The 17020-nt window shown below is 41.6% G+C and overlaps 2 protein-coding genes and 1 long non-coding RNA gene across 3 annotated transcripts; 2 read left to right on the top strand and 1 right to left on the bottom strand.

The window, feature by feature from the left end:
* Positions 1–1015: 1015 nt before the first annotated feature.
* On the bottom strand, positions 1016–9119 carry LOC311254953. The gene is made up of 3 exons (XR_014622295.1): positions 8825–9119; positions 3690–3845; positions 1016–1611 (listed from the first exon to the last, which is right to left on the bottom strand). It is a non-coding gene; the product is annotated as an uncharacterized lncRNA (long non-coding RNA).
* On the top strand, positions 3609–7338 carry LOC311254931 (kelch-like protein 10). The gene is made up of 5 exons (XM_084349004.1): positions 3609–3832; positions 4496–4979; positions 5196–5801; positions 6070–6219; positions 6328–7338. Exons 1-5 carry the CDS (start codon positions 3681–3683, stop codon positions 6664–6666), a joined length of 1731 nt encoding a protein of 576 aa, XP_084205130.1. The 5' UTR covers positions 3609–3680; the 3' UTR covers positions 6667–7338.
* A 354-nt stretch (positions 9120–9473) lies between the features above and the next one.
* LOC311254820 (uncharacterized protein) lies at positions 9474–16557 on the top strand (the record flags this gene model as incomplete). The annotated part of the gene is made up of 3 exons (XM_084348815.1): positions 9474–9625; positions 9730–11176; positions 15080–16557. The coding sequence occupies exons 2-3, from the start codon at positions 9745–9747 to the stop codon at positions 16555–16557; spliced, it is 2910 nt and encodes a 969-aa protein (XP_084204941.1). The 5' UTR covers positions 9474–9625; positions 9730–9744.
* Positions 16558–17020: the final 463 nt, after the last annotated feature.

The raw sequence follows: 17020 nt of genomic DNA on the forward strand, positions 1-17020 counted from the left end.
GAAGTCACGCCCCTTTCCGGGTTTGTCCCACGGGACCTTCCGATAATGTTGATCAAAATACATTATTAAACAATAAATATTAAAACATACATATAAAATAAAACAAATAAAAACATTTACTTGATTTATTGCTGACTTGTGTGTGTTGAAGATTTAAAAGGGAGCTGTTGAAGCAAGTCGTGGGAATCACCGGAATGTGATTGGTTCCTATGGGAACAACACTTCCTTCCTGCCGTCAGCCGGCTAGCTAGCGTTGTAAGTTAACAATGCTGGCTACAACAAAGGCTAAACAAACATTATTTAACCGTTATTATAAGCAAAAATAATGTATTTAAAAACCAGTAAGCTAAGAGTTGAGAAACAAGAAACGATACTCCCTCCATAGAGATCTGAAGCCACAGCACTTCCGGTTTAAAAAAAGATGGGGGAAACCGGAAAGGGCCTTATTTCATAAAACGTTGTATGTTAGTGAATGAAGAGACAAATAATTTATTGATGCTGTTTGAATTTGACACTGCATTTCCAAGATTTAATTAACTTCATATATTTTGCGTTTTCTAGCACCTGTCTGACATTTTAGGAACATCACATCATTAAAAATCAGAACCAGGGACATTTCCAACACCGTGGAGTCACTTCCGTCTGTGTATTGTGGCTGAATGTTATTTAAAGCTGTGTGTGCATATCTGCAACTGCATTAGTCAAGTTTGTGCATGAGTGTAAATCAAAACCTTAATGCTAAGACAGACATGATGACCTTTTTTTCTCCACTATAGTACTGTTGGCTAATGTTTTTTTTTTAAATAAATAAACACTTCTTTGGGCTTGTGGCAGTGATGTGTATTAATTTACTATAATTTTAGTCTCTCTTTATTTGTAGAATAATTGACACTGCTGTTGGATTATTCCTATTGTACATTAAACTGTCAAATATGAATCAAGTGAATTGTTTCAGTGAAATATTCTGCAGCTATGATGCAAGAAGTTCTTGTGTGGGTGATAAATATGAGGAAACTGAAACTTGCACAAAGTTTATTGCACTTAAGAGGAAGAAATGATGTTACATAAGTCAGCTTCTCTTCTGAGTTACCATATGAAGAGTCCACATAAAACAGGTCCTGATATCAAAAACACAGAGACAATTTGATGGTGATGAAGTGTTGCCCTAGTTTTAAAGACTGAGGCTCTGAGCAGAGACATAGCAGCTCTTTTCAGACACAGTCAGAACCACAGAGGAGGAGCTGAGAGCTGAAGACGTCTCATTCCTGCAGAACTACAAGGCTGCAGTGGAAAGAGTCCAGCAGCGCCCCCTGCTGGAGGATCTACAGCTGGTCTCAGGAGCTCTGATAGACGAGGCCAAACACCTTCAACACCTGGAACAAGATGAAGGAGACGGTCTCTCCCACTCCTGTGATTCTGGATCCAAAGTCTGCTCATCCAGAACTCCTCCTGTCTGAGGATCTGACCAGTGTGAGACGTGGAGAGGGACAGATTCTTCCTAAAAACCCAGAGAGGTTTGTTTACAACACTGCTGTCCTGGGCTCGAGGGGCTTTGACTCACGACTGGGATGTTGAGCTGTTAAATCTGGTCTCTGGGTGCAGCTGCAGAGTCTGTCAAGAGGACAGGTGAAAGTGGGAAATAAAACTGTCAGATGGTAAATATTAAGCCTGCTCCCCATCAGCCCAAACAATTATTCTCTTGGGGAAGAAGATGTTTCATCTGATCAGAGTCAATCTGGACTTTGAGGTCATTCTATGATCGTAATACTAACACAAACATACACACATGCACGAGCACTTTCACTCAACAGAGATCAATCCACAATTAGGATTTTACCAAGAGGAGGATGAGGACGACTCTGATGACAACAATGATGATGATGGTTAGATAGTGTACGCATACAGCAATCAATATCTTAAAAGGGAACTACCATGTCATTTAATCTAATGTAATTTTGTTGTATTTGAAGACACGAGACAGCGTGGACAACTCCACAATGTTCCTCTAAAAGTTGAACGTTTTGAAATTCTGCTTTAACCCTAATTTTATCTTATTTGTGTTCACATTGTTTGTGATTTAAAGACTAAAACTGTCTCTGCTGTTCAGTCACTCTGAATAAGAAAATCACAAAAAGTTACAAATAGCTGATTATGTAAGCAGAGTGATGAAATATGAAAACAACACCAACATATGGATACTGACTGTAAAAGAGTTTTTAGACTTAAAGGAAGTTTAGTTCTGCTGTAGTTACACATGTGATCTTGCTGTGAGGTTTTCTACTGACTCATCATGACTAATTGCACCATCACACTCTTTCCCACCACCTAGCAGGTCTTTGTTGTGTATTGTTTGTGTTTGTAGACCAATAAAGAATGAAGGAAAGAGAGAAATGTGTTCAGATTCACTGACTATATTTTTACTATATTTTGATTTATCATCACGTCTCAGAAAGTCGACTGAGCACGAGCCAAAATCAGCCTGGCTGTTTAAAGTTCAGATCAAATGTCAGAATGACTTCAACACAGGGTTATAATATTCTAGTTTCACATAAGACTTATTTCATTTACTTGTGTTTATTCAGTGGTGGTGAAAGAAAATCTCATTTAAATCGTTTTTGTGCTGCATTCACAGAACAAACTGCTTCATTATATGTGGATGACACAGAATCTAAACCAAAGACAGGCAGAGAAACACCTCATTGCTCTGCCGGTGAACTTAAAAATTAAGTTAACAGTTGGCAGCAGTTAGCAGTGACTTTGGTGATATGCTGCCCCCTAACACCTTTCTGAAAGTTTAAACAAAAAGTTTAACATCATCATCTTGAATTTGTGGTAGATCTGTTGGATTACAAATTGCATTTATTGTTTAGTACAAAAGTATAGTACAATAAGTACAGAGTAAAATTACTGATTACTTATTTTACTGGTGGATCTCTGTAAGAGAAACTGAAGAAGAATGTTGGGGTTGTTACTCAAAAAAAAAAAAAAAAAAAAAAGAATTACACACTGTTTTACAAAAAGTATTTTTTTTAATTTTATTTATTAATTTACTCCCTGTAGAAAGTAATTTACATTACTTTTGTGTTACTCCACAGCTTCACACAGTGTGTACACCTCATGAGTCTTTAAATAGCTTAAATTAGGAACAGTAACTAGTGACGTTACTGCGTTAGAGACAAATGTAATGTGATTACAGTACACACAAAATATCTACTTAGAATATTAATTTTACTTCACTTAAAATATTTATTACATGAATCATAGTCGAGGTTTTTACACCTATTTGTGTGTCTATGAGCAAAACTGTGCAACTTTTTACAGTGTGTGTTAGTATAAATACAAAACAGCCATGTTTACGATGCGTTCTGTGAACTTACTTCGTCCCACTAAAGAGGCCATTTTGATGAAACATTATCCAGCTACTGTTCAACTGGACGGTTTTAAATAACAACTACATTTACAAATAAAGTAATAATATGTAATAATAATAATAATAATATGTTTGAGTGGTTGTATGGTTGTGACCATAACATTTCATAGTTTGAACTGACTGTAGTCATGACGATGTGATAAAATTCCATCATCAACCTGTTGAGGGAAAGATCTTCAAACTAAACTAAACTAAACTAAACTAAACTAAACTTAACTTAACTAAACTTAACTTAACTAAACTACTCAAGATGACTGACCGAGGCGCATCTTCAGACCAGCCAGGCTCCGTGTTTAAAGAACTCCGTCTGGAGGGCCACCTCTGTGATGCAGTCATCAAAGTCCAGGATGTGGAGTTTCAAGTCCACAAGATCATCCTCTGTGGATGCAGCCAGTACTTCCGGTGAGTCAGTAATCTGATATGAGGGGGAAAGATTATAAATTAACATTCCTTTAAATAAGCAGATAAACAAAATGATAGATTCACGAGCAGGTTTGATTCATGAGCAGTTGTGATGAAACAAGTTGACCTAGGAGTTGGGACATGAACGACCTGATGGAGAATATAGATAACATGCTTTAAAAGATAATTCAAAAGTATAAGTTTAATTATGATGCAGGTTCCCTGTCTGCTCACACAGTCAGATGTAAGTTTAAATGAAGGTCTTGTGTACAATAACCTGTTGTTGTTTTTTCATTTTGACTCTGTTGTTGTATATCCTGTCTCTCGGTGCCATGCTACAGTACTTTTAATAACTGAATAAAAAGGGGCTGAATAATATATACTTAATGGAAGTTATTATGCACACTTGAAACAGCTGACTGTTGATGTACTTTTGTCCAAACATTCAGTACACAAATGGAAATTGAAAAGCTGATCCCAGCTGCTTAAAAAAACAACAACAAAAAAACCCCAAAAGAAAAATATTTTCGGATGTTGGAACAGTGCACTGAAACAGTAACCTCACTTGCAATTAAATAGTTATAAATCAGTGTGCGGATGAAAGAAAGATGTTGAATACTGTTTATTTTCAATCCTCTCCTGTGTTTTCATCCTGACCCACAGAGCTCTCTTCACACGCTGGTCAGCCCCAGACAAAAAGGTCTTTAACATCCCAGGCCTGTCTCCTGACATGATGCAGATCATTATTGAGTTTGCGTACACCGGCTCTCTCTCTGTGACAGAGGAAAACGTACAGGAGCTGCTGATAGCAGCCGATCAGTTCAACATCATGGACATCGTACGAGCCTGCTGCGACTTCCTGGAGGAGCAGCTCAGCCCGGAGAACTGCATCGGCATCTGGCAGTTCACCAACGTCTGCCCCTGCTTTGAGCTGCAGGGAAAGGCCTTCAAGTTTGTCCTTGATCACTTTGAGGAGGTTGTTTCTACTGAAGAGTTTCAGGATCTCACTGTGCAGGAACTCACTGCCATCCTGGAAAGAGACGACCTCAACGTGAGAAAGGAGAATACTGTGTGCGAGGCCATCCTTCAATGGATCACCCACAGACCTGAAGAAAGACAAGGACACCTGCTTGTGCTCTTGTCTAAGGTAAGTTCTGCCATTAGCTTTAGCTTGGATTTAGCTGACAGCAAAAAAAATCAGTATTGTTTGATCACCTGGTTGCTTTCAAACCTGCAGCTCCACTACAAACAAGCCTGAAGTCATGTTAGACCGACTGTTTATAAAGAGGGCAGAGCTTCTGGGAAGGAAAAGTGAAGCCACTGCAGTCCAATTCAAGGATTTTCTCTTGTTTTCTCCGTGTAGGTCCGACTGGCCTTGATGAGTCGAGATCACCTGACAACTGTGATGTCCAGTGAGCTGGTGAAGAGCAACGCTGAGTGCTCTCAAATGGTGATGGACATCATGGACAACAAAGACCACCTCACCTCACCTGCCCTCGTCATGTGTGACTCTGTCGCTCGTCCTCGCCTGCCTAACGCCATCCTGTTGGCCATCGGAGGCTGGAGCGGAGGTGATCAAACTAACGGCATTGAGGCGTATGACATCCGCGCTGACCTCTGGATCGACCTGACAAATGATCAGGAGCGCCCTCGTGCCAGTCACGGCACTGCCTTCCTCGATGGGTACGTCTACTGTGTCGGTGGCTGTAGCGGGGAGGAGCATTTCAACAGTGTTCGCAGGCTCGATCTGAGCACACATACCTGGCAGGAGGTCACACCCATGCACTACCGCCGCTGCTATGTGTCCATCACTGTGCTGAACGGATGCATCTATGCCATGGGAGGTTATGATGGGGATGTAGACCTCAGGACTGCAGAGCGCTACAGGCCCGACACCAACCAGTGGACTATCATTCCATCCATGCATGACATCAGGAGCGACGCCGGCTGCGCAACACTCGACGACAAGGTGGGTGAAGTGAAAGAGCAGCTGGGACTAGTAACAGAGAGATGTATGGTGCTGACTGAACATTGCTAGTTTGATTTTCTACCTGCTTGGAAAAAGAGTCAGAGGGAATTCAGACCTGGTATTAACATCCACCCTGAGTTATCGATCACAGGTGGTCAGCTCAGAACCCTCCAGTTCACACCTCGAGTGACCAATTGTGATGTGACTCTTAAAATCATCTGAAGTTGAGAAGTGCCAAATAACTTAATGTCCCTTCTGTCCTTCCAAGATCTACATTTGTGGAGGGTCCAATAGGGATGATTACCTGCAAACCTGTGAATATTACAGCCCTGAAACCAACCAGTGGACGGTGATCACCCCCATGAACAGCCAGCGCGCTGGAGTTGGCGTTGTGGCGTATGCAGACCGCGTCTTTGCAGTGAGTACATAAATGTCAACCTCTTGAGACCAGATTTCTGCCAACCCGTCTTATAGATTGTTCATTGAGAGCAATGTGCTGAGAAAGTGTTTCCATTTCCTCACACAGGTCGGTGGATTGGATGGCAGCGCCCATCTGCGCAGCGCTGAGGCCTATGATCCCCTCACCAACACCTGGCTTGAAGTGTCCTCCATGGTGACCGCCCGCAGCAACTTCGGCATCGAGGTGATCGATGATCACCTCTTTGTTGTGGGCGGCTTCACCAACGATGACTTAAACACCATGTCCAGCGTCGAGTACTATGACGTGACTACGGATGAGTGGTCTGAGGCCTGTGACATGGAGATTTTTCGTGGCGCCCTCAGCTGCTGCGTGGTGCGTGGACTCCCAAACATGGCAGAGTTCACTTTGTGTCGTGACGCCAGGCCACTTTTAGAATCCACTTAACAGTCCTTCACACGGTCCGGCCCTGTACCACCATCCACACCGGCAAGACTTAGTGACAAAGACTTATCAGCAACTGTAAATGAACTGTGCCCTTTGTAACATATTTAATTGCCTTCTGAATTCAAGATGAGTCATAAAAAATATTTTTATGTTTTACAGGAGTAAGAAAAGAGAAAGATTTTGATTTAAAAGCTGCAATGTATTCTTAATTTCACTGTGCCTTTAAAGCAACGTAATGTAACTTTAAATAATTTTTGATGGTACAGTTGACAAATTGTTACCAACTTGGGATTTGTATCTACGACAGTGGTGTACCTGTAACTGTGGGGATCGCCAAATGACACAAAATGTTTTGCTTTAGTTTAAAGTTTTGTATTGTTCTCATTGTTCTAACTGTTGTTCAAAATGACTGCTGTCCCTGTCATTTGAATTCACTTTGAATATTAAAATCAGCTGTAGACTAGGCTGTAAATGCCAAAGCTTTAAGATTTTGATGCTCGCAATGTAATGTGTAACTTGTTGTGATTGTTTTCAACTACTTTTATTTATATGTTTTTTTTAAGAGGGGGAAAGAGGTAAATGTGTTCAGATTTATTGAATGTTGTGGTGGATATGATTGTATTTCCTTGTAGAGAAGTTCACAAGTAAAAGGTGAATCAACAACAGGTTTTTTCTTTTTTGAAAGGACACAGCTGAGTACACAGGAATGTATTTGTTGAGCCTGACAAAGAAGTTTTCAATAATGATAATTCAGTCATTATCTACTCCAATGTGTTCAGCAGCAGGCAGGTTCAGTCAGGATATCTTGTCCTCTACACACACACAACACAGTGTAAGGTAACAGAGTACATTTCCTCAAGTACTGTACTTCAGCACACATTTGAAATACTTGTACTCTAGTTGAGTATTTGTGTTTATGCAACTTTATACTTCTACTCCACATCTCAGAGGCAAATATTGTACTTTTTACTCTTCTGCTACTTTGACTACATACATCTGACAGCTTTAGTTACTAGTTACTTGACAGATTGTTTTCCTGTCCAGTGAAAACCCTGTGAATCCAAACAATGATTTTGAATATGAACTGAAGGATGAAATCCCTCTTGGATCAGCAGGAAACTACATCGTCACAAAGCTGAAAACAGGCTGTTCTTCTGACTTTTTACAGATAAACGGTTCTCACAGTGCAGCCACACTACAAACGTATGATGATCTTACACACTATGATGCACTGCTGTAGATTAAAGTAGCCAACCTTAAACATCTACAAAAAGAAATGACACATACACATGAACGCAGCAGTGATATTAATCCAAAAACATCAGATGTAAAAACACTGACAGGGACCATTTTACTGCATAATGAGTACTCGAGGTCGACCGATACGTTTTTTTCAGAGCCGACACTGATACCAAAATTAATCATCAAGGAGACCGATAATCGATAGACATTTGCAGTAAAAATAAAAAATCTAAGCGTCAAAATTGAGAATAACCACTGCTGGAAAGTAACCAACTACAATTCACTCAAATATTGTACTTGGGTATTTTCATTTTGTGCTACTCAACACTTCCACTCCACTAAATTTATCTGATAACTTTAGTTACTAGATACTTTGTAAGGCTGATAAGCGGTCTACCCATTATGAGTACTTTTACTTTTCACTCTTTCCAAGTTTAATTTTACCGATAATACTTGCATTATTACTTATTAAGTAGCTTGTAGTGGAGTAATATCATACAGTGTGGTGTTAGTAATTTTATTTAAAAGGTGCACTATGTAGTTTTGGGGAAGAAATCAAGAGAAAGATCTTCATTATTCTGCCTAAACAAACTTAATAAACTGTCTTTGTTTTCACGGCTGAATAAACTGAATGAACAAACACAATTTCATATTGTTTGACTGTGTTTATATGTGGCGGGCCCTGCCAGCTTTCTAGCTTCAAACAGTGTCCTGGGACCTCATTTTCCTCTGAGAACAGCTTGTTTATCTACTGATAGAAAAAAATTGTGTTATTACCTCATTAATATTGTAAATATTAAAATTCTTTGTTTTTGATTTTCTGCTCCAAAACTACGTATTGCGCCTTTAATGAATAGAATGTGAATATAGGTCAATATTCAGTTTAATTTACCATTTCGTCGGTTTTAATACTCACTAGTTGTTGCTCGTCATGTAGAGTGAGACTTGTGTTAGCATCTCCAGTCGAGCCATCCTGCTAACGTTAGCCGGGTTGACGCTGTTAGCATCGCTAGTGCTAACACAAGCAGCGCCCGCTCCTTACTGCTGTTCAGTAATGTTGTCATCAGTCGTGGCCACTTAAAACAAGTTAGTCGTTTTTGGTAGTTTTGCCACAAACTTTCCTTTTTCCTCCCGCTTCCTCCGTTTTTCCGCCCCGTTGAGGGACTTTAAGTTAGTTTAAACTCCGCGCCATTCAGTTTGTTTTGCCACTCTCTTCCGGAATCATTTCCGCGCATGCGCAGTAAGATGGAATGGTCCAAAGTAGTAGGGACTGAAGGGGGCGGGCAGAGATACTCAAAATGGATTAAGCCTTGTGAAGCAATTTTAGCGCATGGGTTTTTAGAGAAGCTTAATAAGTTAGCGAAAGGCAAAAGAAAACTTTCTTAATCACAGGTTTATGAGGCCTTTAACGGGGCTCTTGGTAGTTTGGAGCCTAAGGCGACCCCTGCCTGATGGTATGTACTATGAAACAGCCCACTGGTCCATCTCAGTTTACAGCTCAGCAGTCACAACACCAGCTGGTGAGGTTCCTCCCCTGCATGACTCCCCAGAGACAAACCCGGAAGTGCAGTGAGTTAACTTTCGTTTCTCAGTAAAAAGACACTCCCACACACACACACACACGGGAGAGAGAGAGAGACGGGGACAGATTCACAACTTCACTGAGAGGACAGAAACAAGAGAAAACCTGTGTAACAGCTGACTTCACACACTGAACGTGAGTTTACCACTAACAAAAGAATAAAACTTAAATGTTAACTTTTCAGTTGATAGACACGATCGATTGATTTGCAGTGTGCTCACTTCCTGCTTTGTTTTCAGCATTTTTCAACCACAATGGCCTCCATCTTAGAGGACGATCTCTCCTGTTCTGTCTGCCACGAGGTCTACAAAGATCCTGTCGTCCTGGCATGCAGCCACAGCTTCTGTAGAGACTGTCTGCAGAGATGGTGGAGAGGGAAACAAACAAAGCAGTGTCCAGTGTGCAAGGCAAGATCTTCAACAAGTAATCCACCTCGTAACCTGGCATTGAAGAACCTGTGTGAGAGCTTCGAACTGCAAAAAGACCACAGACCTTCGACGGAGTCTGCGGCTCTCTGCAGTCTGCACGGTGAGAAACTCAAACTCTTCTGTCTGGACCATCAGGAGCCGGTGTGTGTCGTCTGCAGAGACTCAAAAAAACACAAGAAACACAAATTCAGTCCCATCGATGAAGCTGCACGGGATCTTAAAGAAGAGCTGCAGAAGTCCCTGAAGCCTTTACAGGAGAAACTGAAACGCATTAAACAAGTTAAAGGAAACTGTGATCAAACAGCAGAACACATCAAGGTCCAGGCCCGACACACAGAGAGTCAGATCAAGGAGCAGTTTAAGAAGCTTCATCAGTTTCTACAAGATGAAGAGGCGGCCAGGATCTCTGCTCTGAGGGAGGAAGAGAAGCAGAAGAGTCAGATGATGAAGAAGAAGACTGAAGCTCTGAGTAAAGACATCGCAGCTCTCTCAGACGCAGTCAAAGCCACAGAGGAGGATCTAAAAGCTGAAGACGTCTCATTCCTGCAGAACTACAAGGCTGCAGTGAAGAGAGTCCAGCAGCGCCCCCTGCTGGAGGATCCACAGCTGCTCTCAGGAGCTCTGATAGACGTGGCCAAACACCTGGGCAACCTGAGCTTCAACATCTGGAACAAGATGAAGGAGTCGGTCTCCTACACTCCTGTGATTCTGGACCCAAACTCTGCTCATCCAGAACTCCTCCTGTCTGAAGATCTGACCAGTGTGAGACGTGCAGAGGAACAGATTATTCCCAAAAACCCAGAGAGGTTTGTCTACCACCCCTCTGTCCTCGGCTCTGAGGGCTTTGACTCAGGGACTCACAGCTGGGATGTTGAAGTAGGAGACGGTACAGACTGGTCTGTGGGTGTCGCTGCAGAGTCGGTCAAGAAGAAAGGGAACGTAAAGTCCAAATTATGGAGAATAAAATTCTCTGATGGGAAATATAAAGCCTGCTCCCCTGCAGCCACACCAGTTGTTCTCTCAGGGAAGAAGAAGAAGCTAAATGAGCCAAAGTATCATCTGATCAGAGTTAATCTGGACTGGGACGAACACGAGCTGTCGTTCTCCGATCCCGACACTGACGCACTCATACACACCTTCACCTGCGCTTTCTCCGAGAAGCTGTTTCCATATATATGCAACAAAGATAAAAACCCGATCAAGATTTTACCGCAGGAGGACGACAACGACGATGATGATGACGATGACGACTTGTTCGGTTAAAACCCTGAAATAGACCGTAACACACAAAACATGGGTGATGATCCTGTCTGAGCTCAGCCTCAATCAAAATGTGAATTGTAAATTACTGACACCGTTTGTGAGCAGACACATGTCTTCTGATGAAATGTGAAAACATCTCCAACACATAGATGCTGTCTGTGAAAGAGTTTCCAGACTTTAATGTCTCTGTTGGTCATTTTGTCAGAGTAAGAGACACTTTATTGAAAATTGTGGGATTGTACTTAGTTCCCTTCTCAGCTGAGTCGGCCTTTATCACAGGAGACATTTTGACAAGTCAAAGTAGAATAAAGCACAGATGTGAACGGTAACCTTTTATTACGATGAATTACATTTAGCTGCTACAGACTCAGAGTCCTGCTCTGTTGCACGATCACAGTTTACAAGGACATTTGAACAGAGCTGTTGTTTACAATATCAGTAACACTGAGTGTGTTTTCCTACTGCGACGAGTCAAAATGTCGGCTGTGACGAAGACTTAACGGCCAGCTGTAAGTGAACTGTGCCTTTTAACGTGTTATTGCATTTTGAGTTCAAGATGAGTCATACAAACTATTTTTGTGTTTTACAGGAGTGAGAAAAGAGAGATTTTGATTTTAAAGCTGCAAAATGTAAGAATTTTGATTTAATACATACATTTTTTTGATGAAATAACAGTTCTGACATTTTGTCACAGATGTGTTATGTTGCAGAGATGTCCACTGAAGTTAGCATGCTAAGCAGCTAGCTCCGGCCTTGTTCTGTCTCGCTTTACAACCCCAAACTCAGTCTGGACCGTTAGCTGCGTGGCTAACTGAGCTAAATAGCTAAAGGCAGCTGCAGTTAGCGACTGTTTGAGATTGAGGTGGCCAATTCTTACATATTGCACCTTTTAAAGGGGATTTTTTTCACACATACTTTGCATTTCTAAGAGATAAATGAATAATGAACAAAGGGACACAGGATTGAAACCTGGAAAATGTATTCTTAATTTCACTGTGCCTTAAAGCAACGTAATGTAAATTTCTTTTAAAACTTAAAATAACAGCTTTAAATCATTTTTGATGGTACAGTTGACAAATTGTCTTGTTTTTTCTTTGTTTCTTGTGTGAATGCAGAAAAGTTTCAGTCTAGTTTTGCTTTAGTTAAAGTTTTGTATCGTTCTCATTGTTCTGAGGTTTATACTGTTTGAAGTGAGGAGCAGAAGGTAGACAGACGATTAAGATTGTGGGCCTGTTGTGGAGTATCTGTACGCCTTAATCACATCATCACACTCCTGTCCATGACTGGTTATTGTGGGCGTGGAGCTTTCACTGCTGTCGCTTTCATGCCAAAGCTTTAAGATTTTGATGCTCGCAATGTAATGTGTAACCTGCTTTCAGCTACTTTTGGATATATATTTTTAATGAAGGAAAGAGGTAAATGTGTTCAGATTTATTGAACGTTGTGGTGGATATGATTGTATTTCCTTTGAGAGAATGATCAAATAAAAGGTGAATCAACAAGAGGTTTTCTTTTGTATTATTTAATAGAACGATAAAACAGAATAACAGAAGATAACAGAGTCGATCTGTTTCAGCTCAGTACACAGGAATGTACTTGTCGAGTCTGACAAAGAAATACAGTCACAGTCACTTTACTCAATAAAGTGATAAAATGGAGGTCTCAGGAGGAAGGTGCGACGGCACCGAGCACAATCACAACACCTGCTGTTGAGCTGATAAGTTTCATGAAACGGAAATGTTCATCTGTCGCCTCACGCAGTGAAGCACCTTACTTACACGACCAGCTCACTACAAGTACACACTGTAGAGGGTGATGATACGCTTCATTACTACAAATGTCATCTTGTGTTTTGCGTTAGTGTCTGTTCTTCATGTCTCTGCTCTGCTGATAAGAGATTGTACTGAGCATGTGCAGAAACAGCCTGACTGTGTTCAAAGTTCACGTCAAACGTCAGCATGACGTCGACACAGGGTCTCTAGTCCCACTTAAACTCGTTTTTATTCAGTGACACTAACTGTGGGAAGAGAGCGTCTGCTGCCACATCTGTCGAGGAAACTGGATTCAAACCAGATACAGACAGAAAAACAGCTCGTTGCTGTGTGAGTAAAATGAAACCAGGATATAAAGAAAGACTATGAGTGTACTAACCTGTTGATCTCCTCCTCACATGTATTAAAGGAAACATTTTATGCTCATTTTCAGGTTCATAATTTTATTTTAGGTCAATACTTCAATAGGTTTACATGCTTTAATGCTCAAAAACATCAGTTCTCTCATTTTGTCCAGCGCTGCAGCAGAAACACTGTTTTAGCTCCTGTCTCTTTAAGCCCCGCCCCTCTCCTGAATACCCAGTCTGCTCTGATTGGTCAGCTCACACACGCCTGAGCCAGCACTGCTAACAACAGCAGAGCCAAACTAGCTGCTAGACATTAATTATGCAAATATGTGACATGGTGACATAGTGTGATGTCACAGAATTAAAGGCGGGGCTTCTGACGAGGCGTTTCAGGAGCAGTGTTTTCTGTGGGAGGGAGGAGCGTCTGTTGGTGCAGACTGTGACCTCCACTTCCTAGATCTTTTCCATGAAGAAGAACAAATATAAAACAGTGAAGCAAAGGAGAAAGTGAAAAAGCGTAAGAGGTCTTCCTTGATAGCATACACAAAAAAATCTCTGTGTGTCTGACAATCTTTAAAATGGCTCCTACTCCTTTTCAGAATATATGACTATAATAAGCCACCTCTTAAAACCTGTTTTCACACTTTCAGTAATGAATAAGGAAACAGTGTCAAACTCTACTCATACATCATTCTGCACAGTGAAGCTCAAACACTCGACTGCAGGAACAAGAAGAAAAACACATTTCTGACTTTAACCAAAACCAAGAAACTGATGGTTGATTTTAGAAAGAGCTGAGCTGAGGTGGAGCAGGTGAGCAGTGATAGGACAAGGCTCTACTTCCTACAGAAACTTAGGAAGACTGGATCTCAGAGCCAGATTCGTGTCAGCGATTGTCAGCAGAGTAGCAATATGAAGCATCCTGACTGGAAACATCACAAACTGTCCTGGTTCATCACAGTCCAGGACAGGAAGGCTCTACAGCGGCTGATTAAAACCATCCAGAACATCACTGGTACCATCTACAGAGCATCAGTGACATCAGTGAAGTGAGATGTCTGCACAGAGCCCAGAGGAAACTAAAACACAACACCCAAACACAGTCTGTTCACCCTGCTGCCCTCTGACAACAGATACAGAAGTATCTGCTGCTGCACCACCAGACTACACAGCAGCTTCACTCCTCAGGCTGTGAGACTCCTCAATATATCCTCCGTACTCGACCAAAAAGTTTTTACTATTTTTCTTTTGCGTGCATCATCAAGGGATTACAACAATCATTTGTTTTTCACAACCCTCTGTTGTAAAATCATAAAAACATGAACCTTGTACCTTTTAAATGAAATGTGCCATGTTTGTAAGGCAGCCTTTATGTCTTCACTTTGAAAATCTGACTAAAGAAGGACAGCTAAGACTGGCTGGTTTCAACCCAGATAGGTTGTGTTAACACATTAGTATTTGGCCTCGACTCCACTTGGAGCAGTTATATGACAAAAATGAACATATAGACTATTACAGGTAACAAACCTACGCCCTGCGTGACTCACCAGAGATAAACCAGGAAATATAATGTGTAATTTTTCAGTGCTGTGAGACGGAGAGACAGCCAAGGAGAGATTTACCTTCGTTGCGGATTGGAAACTGCTTCTTCAACCTGCAGCTGACTTCACACACTGAACGTGAGTTTACCACCAACAAAAAAACACCAACGGTTAACTTTCTAGTTGATAGACACGATCGATTGATTTGCAGTGTGCTCACTTCCTGCTTTGTTTTCAGCATTTTTGAACCACATGGCTTCCATCTTAGAGGAGGAACTCGCCTGTCATGTCTGTCAGGAAATCTTCAAAGATCCCGTTGTCCTGTCATGCAGCCACAGCCTCTGTAGAGACTGTCTGCAGAGCTGGTGGACAGAGAAACAAACACAGGAGTGTCCAGTTTGTAAGAGAAGATCATCAAGAAATGAACCACCGTGCAACTTGACACTAAAGAACCTGTGTGAGAGCTTCGTACTGAGGAGAGATCAGAGAGCTTCAGCTTCACCAGAGGCTCTCTGCAGTCTGCACGGTGAGAAACTCAAACTCTTCTGTCTGGACCATCAGCAGCCGGTGTGTGTCGTCTGCAGAGACTCAAAAACACACAACAACCACAGATTCAGTCCCATCGATGAAGCTGCACAGGATCTTAAAGAGGAGCTCCAGAAGTCCCTGAAGCCCTTACAGGAGAAACTGAAGGTCTTTGAACAAGTTAAAGGAAACTGTGATCAAACAGCAAAACACATCAAGGTCCAGGCCCGACACACAGAGAGTCAGATCAAGGAGCAGTTTAAGAAGCTTCATCAGTTTCTACAAGAGGAAGAGGAGGCCAGGATCTCTGCTCTGAGGGAGGAAGAGGAGCAGAAGAGTCAGATGATGAAGAAAAAGATTGAGGCTCTGAGTAAAGACATAGCAGCTCTCTCAGACACAGTCAGAACCACAGAGGAGGAGCTGAGAGCTGAAGACGTCTCATTCCTGCAGAACTACAAGGCTGCAGTGAAGAGAGTCCAGCAGCGCCCCCTGCTGGAGGATCCACAGCTGCTCTCAGGAGCTCTGATAGACGTGGCCAAACACCTGGGCAACCTGACCTTCAAGATCTGGGAAAAGATGATGAAGGCGTTGTTCTCCTACAGTCCTGTGGTTCCGGATCCAAACTCTGCTCATCCAGAACTCCTCCTGTCTGAAGATCTGACCAGTGTGAGACGTGGAGAGAGACAGAAGCTTCCTGATAACCCAGAGAGGTTTGATGACCACCCCTCCGTCCTCGGCTCTGAGGGCTTTGACTCAGGGACTCACAGCTGGGACGTTGAAGTTGGAGACAGTACAGACTGGTCTGTGGGTGTCGCTGCAGAGTCGGTCAAGAGGAAAGGGAACGTAAAGTCTGGTGTATGGAGGATACGATTCTCTGATGGTGAATATAAAGCCTGCTGCCCAGAAGCCCAACCAATTGTGCTCTCAATGGAGAAGAAGCTTCAGAAGATCAGAGTGAATTTGGACTGGAACAAAGGAGATCTGTCGTTCTCTGATCCTGACACTAAAGCACAAATACACACCTTTACACACACTTTCACTGAGAAGCTCTTTCCATACATACGCAATAGAGATGAATGCCCAGTTAAGATTATACAAGAGAAATATGAAGTTGATGATGATGATGAAGATGATGATGATGATGATGATGATGATGATGATGATGATGATGAGGTTGTGGAGACAGAGTAAAGTACCATGCAGCAGAAAGATGTAATTTCACTGTATTTGTCTTGAAATGATGAGTCGAACAGGAGAATAGACAACAGGAAGAACATGAGACACAAACATGAGACAACTCCAGAGATGATCCTGGATTTAAAAGCAGATGAATGTTGATTTTACTTTGTCGCTCATGTTATCTTATTTTGTGTTCAGATTTGTGGTGATGTTGATTTACAATACAAGTTCAATAAATAGAAGATAGAAAATAAATGTGTGTGTGTGTGTGTGTGTGTGTGTGTGTGTGTGTGTGTGTGTGTGTGTGATCAGATCTGCCTCAGCACATGAGCAGCAGTTTGTGATGATGTTGAAGTCATTCTTAGCTTGTGGATCCAAACTGTACCTGTGGAAAATTAATCAACAAGTATTAATCTGTTCATTAAAAACAATGTAATAATAATATTATTAATTATAATAATAATAATAATAATTG

Source organism: Pagrus pagrus (genome assembly GCF_965226575.1).
Source record: "Pagrus pagrus genome assembly, chromosome: 3".
In the NCBI taxonomy this organism is placed as follows: Eukaryota; Metazoa; Chordata; class Actinopteri; order Spariformes; family Sparidae; genus Pagrus; species Pagrus pagrus.